Below are 15,023 nucleotides of genomic sequence, written 5' to 3' on the forward strand. Positions count from 1 at the left end.
TCTCATTAATCCGGCTTCTAGCCAAGACTCAGCAGAGACCAGCAGACCCCCAGAGGCACTGCGCTGGTCCATCTCTGTTCTCTCCGGTACTCCCCTTTCCTTATCAGCATTCTGGGGTGGGGGAAGCAGGCAGACCACAGATTTCATCATATAGCCCTGCCAGAGATTGGTCTTTAATCAGAAAAGCCAACGTCTTTCTAGCTGTGATATACAGCACCTGGTATAGCCAACACACACAAAACGTTAGAGACACCAGGGGGGCGGGGGAGGTAATATCTTTTACTGGCCCAACTTCTGCTGGTGAGAGAGACAAGCTCCCAGAAGAGTTCTGTGTAGCTTGAAAGCTTCTCTCCCGCAGCAACAGAAATTGGTCCAATGAAAAGTATCACCTCGCTGACCTTGTCTCTCTAAGATCCTAGGACTGACACGGCTACAACCACACACCATGGAAAAAAATATGTCTGAGGAATAGACGGTTTCTTGCACACACACACCCCTTTTCTTTTCTTTTTTTAACGCCTATACATTTGTGTTTGTTATTCTGCAGATTACATTGCAAAATTGTTTCATTGCATAAAAAGGCGCTATGCAGCACAAATGGAAAGCCAATGTCCCTGATACAAAAAGCGTACGGTCTAATTACAAGACTGTTTTGCCACAGCATATTTTTAATCAGAGAGTCTAAAAGCCCTTTACAAACATTAAAAGGGATACTTGTTTGTTTTTTTTTAAAAGTCATGTTTTAAGCACATTTCCATGTGTGTGTTTTAATCATACCTCAAATTCTTAAAACACGGGCAAATCTAATTTATTTCTCTCCACAAAGAAAGCTGTCTGTATGTCTATAGTTGAAAGTTAACTATGATTTAAGTAGGGTGTGAATTTAAAGCACGGTAGCGATTCTGGAGTAACTTTTGTGTGTCAACAAGGTCTCATGCTGTTTGTGAGGCTCTTGTCTACATGGAGGGTTACTCCGGAATAGCTATTCCTGATTAACTCTCCGTTTGGATGCTTTTATTCCAGAGTGCCATATTCCAAATCAGTTTAATCCACACAGTGGGGTGAATCAGGAATGGCTATGCTGCTTCAAATTCACACCAGGCCTACTCGGAATTAACTTCCCAGCATATACAAGCCCTTAAAACTGCCTGGATTTCACTCAGCTTTGAATGATACAAAATGATTATTCCTTGTGAGTGACATTAACTCCTGCACTAAGAGGTAGTGAATAGAGCCCTGCAAATCCACAGATATCCACAGACCCTTTTTGCGGCTCATGGATCGGATGCAGATACAAACTTCTAGTAGTGAAGTGGATGCCCAGGTTTCATGCTGGCCTATGAACAAAGGGGTGAGTTCTGCTCTGTGTGTGTGCAGTTCTCTGGCTCTCTGATAATGGCAATTATCAGACACTGAACTCGACAAGGGTCCAGGTCCTCAAAGGTATTTAGGCACCTAATTCCCACTGAAATCAATGGAAGGCAGGTGCCTAAATACCTTTGAGGATCAGAGCCTAGGTCCCTACACCAGAGACCTTTGACTATAACAGTGGAACCCAGGAGTCCTGACTCTCAGCCGCCTCTGCTCTAATCAATAGACAACACAGCCTCTAGAATTGCAACAGCTCTGAACCCCCACCCCGGAGAATACAAATAGGGGGATTTTATGTAACTCGATCAAAACAAGATGATTAAATATCATTAGAACTATAGTTTAAAGCTACAAGATGCTAGGGAAGTTTTAGCTCCCTCCCCCCGCCTTCTCCCCACCGCCACCGCAGAAGGGGAAATTCTATTTTCCATGCAATATAAAAAGCAGCAGGAAATGAATAGCTGAGCATTAAAGGAAAATATGCCCAGCACTCCCTCCGCACTGGAGAACGGAGCAAAACAAGAGGGAAATTCTTCTGGCTGGTTGGAAGCCAGCAAGCGCCCCAGGGAGCAGGCCAGGTCAGGAGGGACTTGCTATGCACGGGGCTGAGGATGCTGCAGGGGAGGGGATTTATGGGGTGAAAGTGGTGAAGGTATTTGAACCCTTTCGGGCCCCGACGTGGATGTTCACTGACAAAGGAGCACGCCCCTAAAAGGTGGTGTGTATTGACCCATTTTGCAGACAGGGAAACTGAGGCAGGGAAGTGCCATGGTGTAGCCTCTCTGTGCCTCGGTTCCTTATCTGTATGACAAGGAGAACAACTCTGCCCTGCCCCACATGGGTGCTGTGTGAAGAATACAGCAAAGAGCCCGGATCCTCGAAAGTATATAGGCACCTAATGTCCACTGATTTCAACGGGAGCTCGGCAGCCAGCACCTTCATGCCTTTGAGGATCTGGGGACTCAGGTACTAAGACAATGGAGGCCTTGTAAGTACCCATGACAGAGACCCTGCTTTCCTGGTCAGGGCCTGACCCACAACCCATTGAATCCAATTAGCCCTTTATAGCAGAGGGTTCAGCCCTGAAGCATACAGCCCGGCCACCGCTGCTCCCACAAATGACTTGCATGAAGCTTGGCCCTGGTTGCCTGTAGCTGGAAGGGAAGACAAAGCTGCAACATCCTGGCCTCGCCTCGGATAACACTCCACGGGAGCAAGAGTCACCGCCGGGGAAAACATCCCTACGGACACTTCAGGACGAGGGCAAGGTGTTTCCTCACTTTAACGTGTCCATGAGCAAGAAGCAAATACAATTCGAATTTCCTCCCTTTGGAAATCACAATTAGAAGCAGCAGATTTTAGTTGCAGGTTGAATCCTGAACCCCAAGACAGCGGGATTTCAGGCCAATCGTAAATGTCTTAGATCAGAAACTCTCCTCCCTCGTTTGAATGGCTGCCACCTCCTTTGGCCCTGAGCCTCTCCTCGGCTATCGGTCCCAGAAATCTCCAAGGAACCTTTTCTGTATTTCCCTTTCTTCCAAATCCAGGTCTCAGCATTGGAATCAAGTCAATTCTATGAGCCCCCGATAAGTAGCTGTGTTGGGGGTTATACATTTTGGAACAGGAAGTGCCTCAGTTTCCCCAGATTTAAAATGGGGATAATGCCCCCGAGCTCCTTTGCAAAGTGCTCCGAGATCTACTAATGCAAAGCGCTGTCTAAGAGCCAGCTGTTATTATATGGCTAAGATGATTGCCACACAAGTGAATCCATGTGCCTTCCAATTCGGCAGTTAAACCAATGAGTTCCTTACTGCAAGGTCAGCATTACCAATGGTCAGCACAATACACAATTTGTACAGTGTGGGGGCTGAGAGTCATTGAACCAATCTGTAAACCCTGGATATGATGGAAACCACTTTAAGCCAGGGGGTGCAGCAGCACCCCCAGCACCCCTACTTCCAGCACCTATGCTTAGGGGCAGCTAAGACATGCACAGGGCCAATAGCTTCACTGAAAGTCAATGGGAGCTGCAGGTGCTCAGCACCTCTTAACTCCCATGCCTCAGTTTCCCTCCAACAGGGACAACGATACTTACCTACTTCAGAGGACTGATAAGGGTTGAATTAGCATTGACAAAGCATGGTGAGAGGCTTGGGTGAAGAGTGCTACAGGAGGGTAAGCGCTACAGTGGTAGGATCCATGCTAACCGCATCATCCTAATTGGTTCACTGCTTTCTAAACATGTGGTTTAGGTGGCTGTGAAGACTTCTCGTTTGTTTACTTCCCACACTCCAAAGCTGCATTCCTGACGGCATAACCTCTTGGAGTGAGTCCTCGGGGATCTTTTTTTTAAACACACATTCGATACTTCAAGTACAGCTTCAGTGTCCTCCGTCATCGAACCGGTACACAAACCAAGTTCAGCAGAAAACGAGGACCGAGACTGGTTAAACCACCACCCGGCTTTACTCTTCCACCCCTGCACGTGAATTCCTCCGCTCTCTCCTGCATGTCCCTCAAGACCTGCTCCAACATGAAATTAACCAACAGGCAGAGAATGGTTGGAATGAAGACAGAACCCGCAAGCTGTGTACGTTTTGACTGTATATTTTAAGCCTTTCCCAAGCTCTTCATACTTTGTCTTCTTGACCTGCCTTTTCTGGGCAGGGACTTTGGGCTAGATCTTCAGCTGGTGTAAATCGAGTATCTTCACCAATTTCAACGGACCGGACCTGCAACGGCCCTATAACAACCTGGCCCACTGGCTTCCTGCCTGTCTGGAAAACATCAAGCAGAGCACGGCTGGTACTGGAACAGTAATAGTATAACCCGATACATTTTTTTTTTTAAATATAGCCACCACGAGGAGGTTGAAATGTGCACAGTTTCAGGCCTGTGGGTCATCCGTGACGTGTTACTTTCCACTGAGCAATCAAAGATTCTTCTCAGTTGTTTTAATATTAAATAAATAAATTTCCCATCAGAGTGAACTAGAATTTCCCCTTTGCTCGTGAACTATATGCCTCCGCCCTCCTTTCATCTTCTGGCCTCCACGCTCCGGCTACTGTACACTCCCCTCACTCAGCACGGACCCTGGGAACATAACGGCCATTGTCAGTGAAAGCAGCCGTCTCAGCTTTGCACCGAGCGACTGCAACTACGTGGGACAGAGCCTGCATTCCCCTCTCGGGGGCCCAATGGTCATCTCACTCACACGCGGGAGAGGCAGAAGTTACTGTGGTGCAAGTGACATCAGATGATGCTTTAAGACGCTTGGGGGAGTTTTGCCAGAGTGCAGAATGAGGCTCTGACCCTACAAACACCCAAATATCTGCCAAACCCGTTTGCACATGTTGCTCTTTTTTTTAAAAAAAATTAATCTTTGCGGGGAGGGGGTTGTTTTTGTTTTTAAAAGGATATCAAGAGAGAAGAAAATAGAATCTGTCACCATTCGTCAATATAAAAGGAAAAGTAAATATAAAGCGGAAATCTGACTGGTCCCAGAAGCTTTCAAACATTAGACTCCAGGGTGCTATTTTCAGGAATAAGCAATGATTGTTTCATGAACCAGCTGTACAGAAAGTTTGATTGTTCGCACTGCACAGTCACATCTGTGACTCACGTAATTGCACCACAATTATTCGTGTGGAGGTTCACGTTGAAATTTTTGAACTGTTTGACAGCTCGGTGCAGTCAGTAGCCATTGTTAGCAGCTATGATCTAATGAGCCTTTTATTCCTCCTTAGATTACAGGATCAATTAAATGATGACTGTTATTCCTCACAGGAAATTGACTAATGACCGCTCCCTCCACACCCGGGCTACTTTTCCTCCTGTTAAGGTAGGAAATATACTGGTGCCAAATTGAAAGACTTATTCCAACAGCAGAATTTTTAAAAACATTTGAATTTAAATCTTTCACAAAGAAAGTTTGTGGGGGTGTCACTCTTAGCAGAAATACAATAGCACCTACAGACCAGACTCCCATTGGGCGAGACACTGCATAGACGCTTGGCAAGAGATAGTCCCTGTCCCAAAGAGTTCAGGCTACGTCTATGGGCATGTCTACACTACAGCTGCCATAGCAGGACAGTTACGGCGCTGCAGCTGGGCTGCCATGGCGTAGATGCCTCCTACAGTGACAGAAGGGGTTTTTCCGTCGAGGTCGTTAATCCACCACTACGAGGCGGCAGCTAGGTTTACGGAAGAATTGACCTAGTTGTGTCTTCCCCGTGGGTTAGGACTCAGGGTGTGGAATTTCTCACAGACCTGAGCCACGCTGCTAAATGGATCTAATTTTTAAATGGAGAGCAGGCCTAAGTGATTTGCACATGGACAGTCTGTGGCCAAGCTGGGCGTGTAAACTAATCGATCCAAGTCCAGTGCCTTCCTCATAAGGTCTGTTCTATACAGCAGGGGTAGGCAACCTATGGCACGGGTGCCGAAGGCGACACACGAGCTGATTTTCAGCGGCACTCACACTGCCCTGGCCACTGGTCCGGGGGGGCTCTACATTTTAATTTAATTTTAAATGAAGCTTCTTAAACATTTGAAAACCTTATTTACTTTACATACAACAATAGTTTAGTTATATATTATAGACTTATAGAAAGAGACCTTCTAAAAAGGTTAAAATGTATCACTGGCACGCGAAACCTTAAATTAGAGTGAATCAATGAAGACTCGGCACAGCACGTCTGAAAGGGTGCCAACCCCTGCTATATAGGTTCTTATATCACACTCATCACCATCTCTGAGTTGCCGTTATTAACAACGTTGGCGGAATTTGATTTTTTTTTTAAACTTCAACAGATAATAGGGATATTTATTTTTAAGCATTTTTCTCAAGTTAAATTATCACAGTTGTGCAAAAGTATGCATTTTAAGCACTTTCCCCCCCCAATTTAAATGTTCACAGTTGCATGAAATTAGAGGGGGGGTCTCACAGTGGAGGGGTCAGCCAATAATTATTTAATAACAGTAGACTTTGAAATTCAAAAAGTCAAAGCTTTAAGGACATTCCCACACAAATTGTCACCATCACCCGTCAAAAAGAGAAAGCAAACAGCCTTAAATCAACCTGGAATTAGTTTTCAAGCAGCATTTTTCTCTCTTTGCCTATCTGTAAATTTTAATTATTATCCAAACACTTTTTCCTCCCTTTTGTGTGTATATGCTGAAATTGACATTTATCGGCATGTGCTGATAAAACCTAATCCTTCCAAGGCTTGCTCTGACGAAAAGCCTGTGATGTGGCCAATGTGATAGATACACGGTTCAGTAAAGTGAAACATATTTTATTTCTGTCACTCTAGCATCCTCTGTTTCCTACCATGGTAAGAGTATGAGGTTAACCCTACAAAAGTGAGGTTTTTGGTAGGGTTGCCAAACCATTAAAAAAAAAATCACAATTAATGGTAAGTTTAAAAAAAAAAGTCATGATTAATTGCAGTTTTAAACAACAGAATACCAATTTAAATTTATTATAAATATTTTGGATGTTTTTCTACATTTTCAAATAAATTGATTACAACGCAGAATGCAAAGTGTGCAGTGTTCACTTTATATTATTATTATTGATTACAAATATTTGCACTGTAAAAAAAGAAACTAAAGAAATAACATTTTTCAATTCACCTCATACAAGCACTGTAGTGCAATCTCTTTACCATGAAAGTGCAACTTACAAATGTGTTTTTTTACATAACTGCACTCAAAAACAAAACAATGTAAAACTTTAGAGCCTACAAATCCACTCAGTCCTACTTCTTGTTCAGCCAATCGCTCAGACAAACAAGTTTGTTTACATTTACGGGAGATACAGCTGCCTGCTTCTTATTTACAATGTCACCTGAAAAAGAGAGCAGACATTCGCATGGCACTATTGTAGCCAGCACTGCGAGGTGATATGCTAAACATTCGTATGCCCCTTCATGCTTCAACCACCATTTCAGAGGACATGCTTCCATGCTGATGACTCTGGTTAAAAAATAATGAGTTAATTTATGTTGGTGGCATCTGAGTCAGATGATGAAAATGAAAGCGTGTTGGTTCACACTGCTTTGCATGGTTATCTTTTTTACAGTGCAAATATTTGTAATAAAAAATAATAATATAAAGTTAGGGTGACCAGATGTCCCGTTTTTTGGGACTTTTTCTTATATAAGCGTCTATTACCCCCTACCCCCGTCCCGTTTTTTCACAGTTGCTGTCTGGTCACCCTATATAAAGTGAGCACTGTACACTTTTATTCTGTGTTGTAACTGAAATCAATATATTTGAAAAGGTGGAAAAACATCCAAACACATTGATAATACATATAAATTGGTATTCTATTACTCTTTAACAGTGCGATTAAAACTGCGATTAATCGCGACTTTTTTTTTTTTAATCTAGTTAATTTGTTTTGCGTTAATCGCTGGCGTTAACTGCGATTAATCGACAGCCCCAGCGTTTAGTTCCTTTAAAGGCAGCACTAGTTGCACTGAAGCTGCAGGGAGGGGAATGCACACCGCAGCACAGCAGGCTAATCCCAACACTCAATAACAAACAAAAACACAAAATCCACTCCTGCCCGTGCTGGCAAGATCAGTTTTACACACACGGACAAAGCGGCTACGTTGGAGAAGCTACTATACCAAGTGAAGGCAGATTTAGGGATATTTTGGAGGATTTCTCAGCCTATATAAATACACCTCAGGAAGTGCATTCAATTTGTGCTCAGGACTGCGCATGTGAAGGGGGAGAGAAATGGGAGCCAGACACCACGGCGATATTGGGGGAGGAGGTATAAAAAATTCCTCAATGAGAAGGTTTCAGCTGTGCCTTACATTCCCTCTCACTTCTCCGTCAACCCTTTCTCTGTCTTTCTTTTCTAAACCATCTTTCTGCCTATTTCCAATGGCCTTACGGTGCTTCCTTCGTCAAGCTTCAGGGATTTTGTCCTTTATTGCATTGTTCACAGAGAGCCAGATTCTGGAAAACACTTCCGCACGTGCTTAACTTTAAGCATGTGATTAACTTTAATCGATGCCAATGGGAGCAAAAGCACACATACCACTGTTTTAAGAAAGTCCCGCTGACTGCAAGGAGAATTGGCAAAGCGCACTCCTGAATCAGCTAAACATTGGCATGGGACTGGGACCGAACTCTCCCAAATTCGAATCCGATCTGAATCCACTCCTCCTTTTCTCCATGTGCATAGAGGGGATAATAATGGTTCAACATTCAGATATTTCAGATGTAGCTTTTCAACTTTATTTTTTATTGCCATTGCAGTCACCACTAACACAAAGAAAAACAAAGGCCAAGCCAGGAAATAAAGCGATTAACAATTTGCACACAAACTTGCGCGCCTAGTTTATATAGTCCAGTGTTACCAACTCCTGTCTGGCCAGATTTGATGTTTTTTTCTTAAAGCCTCAGCTTCTGGAGTCATGTGATTAATTGAGGATTATTATTAACACCACCACCACGCTCTTAGATAACACATTCATCAGCAGATCTCAGAGCACTCATCTCCGCTTTCATGTAGAAACAAAAATAAACGCTGGAGGTACTTACGTGGCCTGCAGGACTGTAGTATCTGAGCATGTCACACTCTAATATATTCATCCTTCCAACCCGCTGTGACGCAGTGCTATTGTCCCCATTTTACAGATGCAGAACTGAGACAGACTACATGCCCAAGGCCACATAGGAAGTCAGTGGCAAAGCAGGGATTTGAATATAGGATTCCCAAGTCCCAGGCCCTAAACACTGGTCCATCCTTCCTGTTTTCTAACCCTCAGGACTGAGCAGAGGTGCTTTAAAATGTGACACACACACGCTCAAAACCCAGATGGGAATAAAAATACCCCCCCCTTTTTTTTTTTTTAAATCTCATGCTTTTATGCCAGTCTCACAATTGTAGGAGCTGGGCTCATGGTTCTGGAGCAGTTGGGGGTTGGCAATGCCAATAATCACACGGGGGGCGGGCGGGAGCTTCTCCCCGATCTTGTAGGTTATACATTACAACCAGGATCCTGCATGATTGTATGCACGTGCCTAACTTTAAGCAGATGCTTAATTTTAAGCCCATGAGCAACCCCAGTTAATCCAATAGGGCCACCCATGGTTTTAAAAATTAAGCATCTGTGTCAATCTTCGCTGAATCAGAGCCCAGCTGTGAAGAACCTCAAATCCCTAAAGGCTCCCTCTGTTCTGTGCCAAAATCTGACACCTAAAATCTCCACAAGGACCAGGCGAGGACACACACATCCAGTGACATAAAGACCAAAAAGAAACTTTAACCCAAATACAATTGCAGATGGACGAAGGAATTCCCCGATTTCCTTCCAGCCACTTTCAGTTTGTCTCTCAAGTAGCCCAATTTTGATAGCGGGATTTCCCCATGGCTCCCCGGGATCCCCACAGCCCCCCAGATCCCTCTGGCCCCTCCCCATGCCCCCCGGTACGGCCCCATCCCCCCGGGATCCCCATGGCCCCCCAGGATCCCCACAGCCCCCCAGATCCCTCTGGCCCCTCCCCTTGCCCCCCGGGATGCCCCCAGCCCCGCGCCCCTCACCTTGGCGCCCCCCCGCCGCACGCTGGCCCCCGGGCCGGGCCGCGCCAGCAGCAGCAGGAGCCCCAGGGCTGCCAGCGCCGCAGCCGCCTCCATCCCCGCGCGCTCCGCCGGCCGCTCTGGCGCCTCGCCCGGCTCCCGGCTGGGGCAGGGCTCGGCGCGCCCGGCGGAGGCTCGCTGCCGGGGCGGGGCGGGGCGGGGCTCGCCGCCCCCTGGGGCTGGGGCAGGTCCCGGTCCCGGCCCGGAGCCCGGAGCGCAGCGCCCGGCGGCAGCAGCAGCGTGCGGGGAGCCGCGGGGAGCCTCCTGCGCCCCGCCTGTCTCAGACAGAGCCGCACAGCCGGGACTCGGGTCACGGCCCAGCTCCCCTCTGGCTGCCGCCGCCCCGCTGGCCCACGCACCCAGCTCCTCTGGCGGGGGCTCGTCCTCAAGCGGCCGGTCAGTTCGGCCAGCCCCGAGGCCCAGGCTTGTCTAGCCCCCTAGAAGAGCTCGGAGTACTGGGGGGACGAGGCGGCAAGTGTGGAAAATCGGGGTGGGGGGTAATAGGAGCCTATATAAGGAAAAGACCCCAAAATCAGGACTGTCCCTATAAAATCAGGACCTCTGGTCACCCTACGCTGGCAAGCTCATCCCTGTCTCGCCCCGGGTCCAATCAAAGCTATACCCTCACCCGCCTGGTCTCTGGGGGAGCAAGGGAGACACGATGGGCTGCGAACAAGGGTTTGGGGTCTAACCCAAGCGGGGATATTTTTGAATAAAAAAGCGGAAACATTTTGTTTGAGATCAACTGGGCTGTTTCTGGTGACTTTTGATCGTGATCCTTTCACAACATTAAAGGAAATTTTGAAACAGCGCGTCATTTTGAATGGCAAAAATCACACCCCGAAGGGGTTCTCTTTTCTGTTCCTCGTTTATTTATTTTAAAGATCGGGGGGAGGCGGCCCCCAAAACAATTGGGCACCGTGGACACAAATTCACAACACACTGTGAGGTAGGTGAATCTGCAAAAAGCTTTGACTAAAAATGTGGCCTCGCTCTACCCTGGTGGCACAGGGCCCTGCCACGGCTCTGCAGACACCCGTGGGCTTTAGTATCTCGGCTGCAGACGTGTTCATTTAAGCCAGGCGTGGCTCCAACCCCGTCCAGCTTATTAATGAAGACGTGAAATAAAACCAGCCCCAATCCCGGCCCCTCCGCACCTGGGGGCGCTGCAGAGAGTTAGTAGCAAGCTACCGGAATTCGCACCACACTCCAGCCTTACATTATTATTATGTATTTTTATTACTACAGCAGCCAGAATCTCTGAATTTGAGCCCCCTTTGCTGCACACACATATAGTAGGAGACAATCCTGATGAGTTTACAGTATGAAGAGGAAGTTTTATCAGCCCCTTTCACAGGTGGGGAAACTGAGGCACAGGGAGATTTTTTTTTTTTTTTAAATGGCCAGTCCAAGGCGGTCAGAGCTGAGAGTTGAGTGTAGTCCATTGAATCCCTTACCCAGGAGACCATCCTTCATCTCAAGGAATTCCTAACCTGCCTTCATGACTTCACCCAGCTTTTATCCACCATGGACTAGTAACCCGGGAACAACAGCGACACGGGGTTGTCATAAGTTTATTTCTCACTTTGAACTTTAGCATCCAAAAGATGGGGACCTGCATGGATCCTTTTAAGCTTAAATTCTAGCTTAGATCTGGTAACACTGCCACCAGCCAAAAATATAGGGTTAACACAGATCCAAATTCCTGGGATCTTAACACAGATTCAAACTCCTTGAATCTAAAGACCTATCCCTGGTGAGTCAGACTAATCCCCTGGGGTCTCAAACAAGGGAAAAACCAAACAGGTTCTTAAAAAGAAAAGCTTTTAATTAAAGAAAAAAAAGAAAAGGTAAAATTTAGCTCTGTAAAATCCGGATGGAAGTTTACAGGGTACAGCTTATGAAACTAGAGAGCTAGCATCAGTACAAATACAGCAAAGAGGTAAAATATTGTTCCAGCAAACACACATTTGCAAATACAGAAATTAATTAAAAGACTAATCCGCCTTTCTAATACTCACTATACTGAATAGAAGAGAATACTTCAGGAAGCTTGGAGAGCCTGGATATACATCTGGCCCCTCTTAGATCCAAAGAGAGAACACCCCCCAAAACAAAGAACCCAAACAAAAGCTTCCCTCCACCGAGGTTTTAAAGTATCTTGTCCCCTGATTGGTCCTTTGGTCAGGTGTTTGCCAGGTTCACTGAGCTTGTTAACCCTTACAGGTAAAAGAGACCTTAACCCTTAACTATCTGTTTATGACGGGTTAAGAAGCCTTGATCAAAAGTCTGACTCTGTGTGTCTTTTGCAATTCAAGGTATGTCTACACTGCAGCTGGGGGTGTCACTTCCCCCTGGGGGAGACATACCAGCATTAGGTCTGATTGAGCCAGCGTGCTAAAAATCACAGTGTAGCAACAGCTAACCACAGAGGGGTAACCACCCCGGGGTTGAAACCCTAGGTCTGACCTGGGGGCAGTTTACCCATTCAGCTCCCTGTGCCCAGTTGCAGTGTGGACGTACTGACTCACTTGAATTTCTTCCTTTTCCCCCTTCTCTAGGCCTCTCCTTGATGACTCCATCTGAACCTGTCCTGCTCCCATCTACCCATCCCTCCCTGCAGCCGGTGGGTTCTCTTCCCAAGCATCCTGCCCAAGTGCAGGTCCTAGGAATCTCAGGTGGATGGAGAATACACAGACATCTAGCTCAGTTCGATCAGTCTGCCTTAGGAGAAGAAGGACTCAGAGTGTTGGGCCACTGAGGGTTGATGCCACAGTAGCACTGGTTTATAATGGCCACATCAACGCCCATCCCAATTGTAAACAATAGCCAGCCTCTGATTCTCCCAGTGCACCTTGTCTGATGTTTGTCTGTCGTACAGATTGCAGACTTGCAGGCCACAGAAGTGATTTAAAGGATGAGAAAGGGGAGACCCAAGTGCTGTGGGATGTAGGGATGTTTTTCCAGCCAGAAGAGGCTGAGTGATAGCTGGCCCAAAGACAGGAAATGAAGGGAGTGGCGAGGCTGGAATTGTGGTAGATGCACAGATACCATGGCAATGAGCCTGGAGGGGTGATATCATCAGAGACAAGGGCTGAGATGTGGGAAGGGAGTGTACAATGGGAATCTTTGGTGTCAGTTTAGAATTGTAGAATCTCAGAGTTGGAAGGGACCTCAGGAGGTATCTAGTCCAACCCCCTGCTCAAAGCAAGACAATCCCCAGACAGATTTTTGCCCCAGATCCCTAAATGGCCCCCTCAAGGATTGAGCTAACAACCCTGGGTTTAGCAGGCCAATGCTCAAACCATTGAGCTACCCCTCTCTCCAAGCACAGCCAAGCAGTTACAAGATCCAAATGTTCCTCAGGGCAGTTCTAAGGCACAGTCCCTTTAGCAGCAAGAAGAGCGTCTGCCTGCACATGCGTCCATGTTTGAGACGGCTCGAGGAAGTAACTGTCCATCTGCTGTTTCGCTTGAGAATACAACTACGGGATAGTGACTGGCTTAGATCCAAACTAAGCAGGAAACTCCATCCTCACATTACCCCGCTGCGCGGAGGTGTCTGGAAAAGCACCTGCACCAGGGCCCCCTAATGACTCAAGAAATGTTTGAACCTTCTAACTGAATTTCCTTTTTGTGATTTTTAGGAAGCTGGTGTCTGACCCACGCCAGAGCTGGGTCAAGGAGCCGGCCTTGAGCTCCAGGCTGAGTCAGGGGCCCGCGTTCCAGTCTGGATTCTAGAAAGCCCAGGTCTGAAAAGCTGCTTCTCAAGAGATTTTGGCCCCTAAAAACAGAAGTGTGAGTTCAGCTGCTCCTGTGAGAGCGACTGTTCTTTCAAGAATTTGGACACAGCTGAACCTGCCCTAAAGGATCAAACTCAGAACTGCAATGCAGGGTGGGAGTTTACATCCAGGAATTTCAACTTCTCCCCCAAACTTAAAGAGACTCGGGTTCAAGGCTTCAAACAGTTTTCATCATACAAGATCCCAAAGAATATTGCAAATTACCTACACCCAGGAATCATTTAACCTAGCATGGAAATGCAGCCACCTCTTGGAACAGCAGCCAGGCAACCAACACGCTATACAGCAGCACTGGGAGGGGAAGTTTAGCTACAGACACCGGTACAATAGCACCACGACTTCTTGAACATCCATACAGGGCCTTGTTTCTGTAAGATCTTAACTGCAGGGAATTCAAATTCTCTTTTTCTCCCCCCCAACAGGTGATGAGACTTCCAGGATTTGAACCTCTGATTCTAAGGTGGCTCGCATCCCAGTGCTTAGCCTGAACCATGGCCTCTAGCATTGTAATTGTAGCCTAAAAATATAATGGAGGGTAAAATACGTTGCTACAGCAGCAGCTCTGCAGCCATGAAAGTTTATGAAACTATAGGGCGTGTGATGGAGTAGCAGTTTAGCGATGCTGAGCAGCAAATAAATTGTCGTCTGTTTCCGGTGGAGGTGAGTTCAGGAAAAGTTTATAAACCAACATTATGAATCACTATCGGCCAAGCATTCCAGTCTCCCTGAACGGCCTCTGTTTGTTATCTCAATAACAAAATAACAACAAGAATTACTCTTTGCCGTGCCTTCTGGCTGCCAGAACTGATGCACAGGGATTAGATACATAATTTCCCATTGCATTGCGATAACGTTTTTTCCATCAGTCTCGGGCACCTAAGAAAAATCTTGATGAAAAGTAGCTCCTCCATAGCAGGCGCTTTTCAAAGTTGGCCTTTCTCCCATCCACCAATAGAATGGCTAACAGCAGTTTAGCAATAGGAAGGGTTAAATGCATGCCAAGTTTAATGCAGTGTAAGAAAATATCAAGTGGAAGGTGTTGCTTTGACAGACTGAAATCTACTGTGCCACCTCCACAAGCAGCGGAAGTGTTAATTTCTCCCATGCCGCCCCATAAATACGCCTCACTCCGGAACTGGAGGGATAAGTAGCAGGCATAAGAAGAGTGGGAAATCTGTTCTGTGCGGGAGACAGAGCTTTCTCAGGGGTCTGTCCTAGACTGGAAATAAGGACCATCCATCCCAAGCG

General features: G+C 46.5%; 1 protein-coding gene across 2 annotated transcripts in view; it reads right to left on the reverse strand.

The window, feature by feature from the left end:
• Positions 1-10,065, reverse strand: part of MMP28 (matrix metallopeptidase 28) — a 42,297-nt gene extending 32,232 nt beyond the window's left edge. For both annotated transcript variants that reach the window (XM_039507336.1, XM_039507335.1), the window contains exon 1: positions 9,938-10,065. In XM_039507336.1, coding sequence (XP_039363270.1) covers positions 9,938-10,030 — 93 coding nt within the window. In that variant the 5' untranslated portion in view covers positions 10,031-10,065. The remainder of the gene's footprint in view (positions 1-9,937) is intronic.
• Positions 10,066-15,023: the final 4,958 nt, after the last annotated feature.

The sequence above is a fragment of the Mauremys reevesii genome, linkage group 20 (genome assembly GCF_016161935.1).
Source record: "Mauremys reevesii isolate NIE-2019 linkage group 20, ASM1616193v1, whole genome shotgun sequence".
Taxonomy (NCBI): Eukaryota; Metazoa; Chordata; order Testudines; family Geoemydidae; genus Mauremys; species Mauremys reevesii.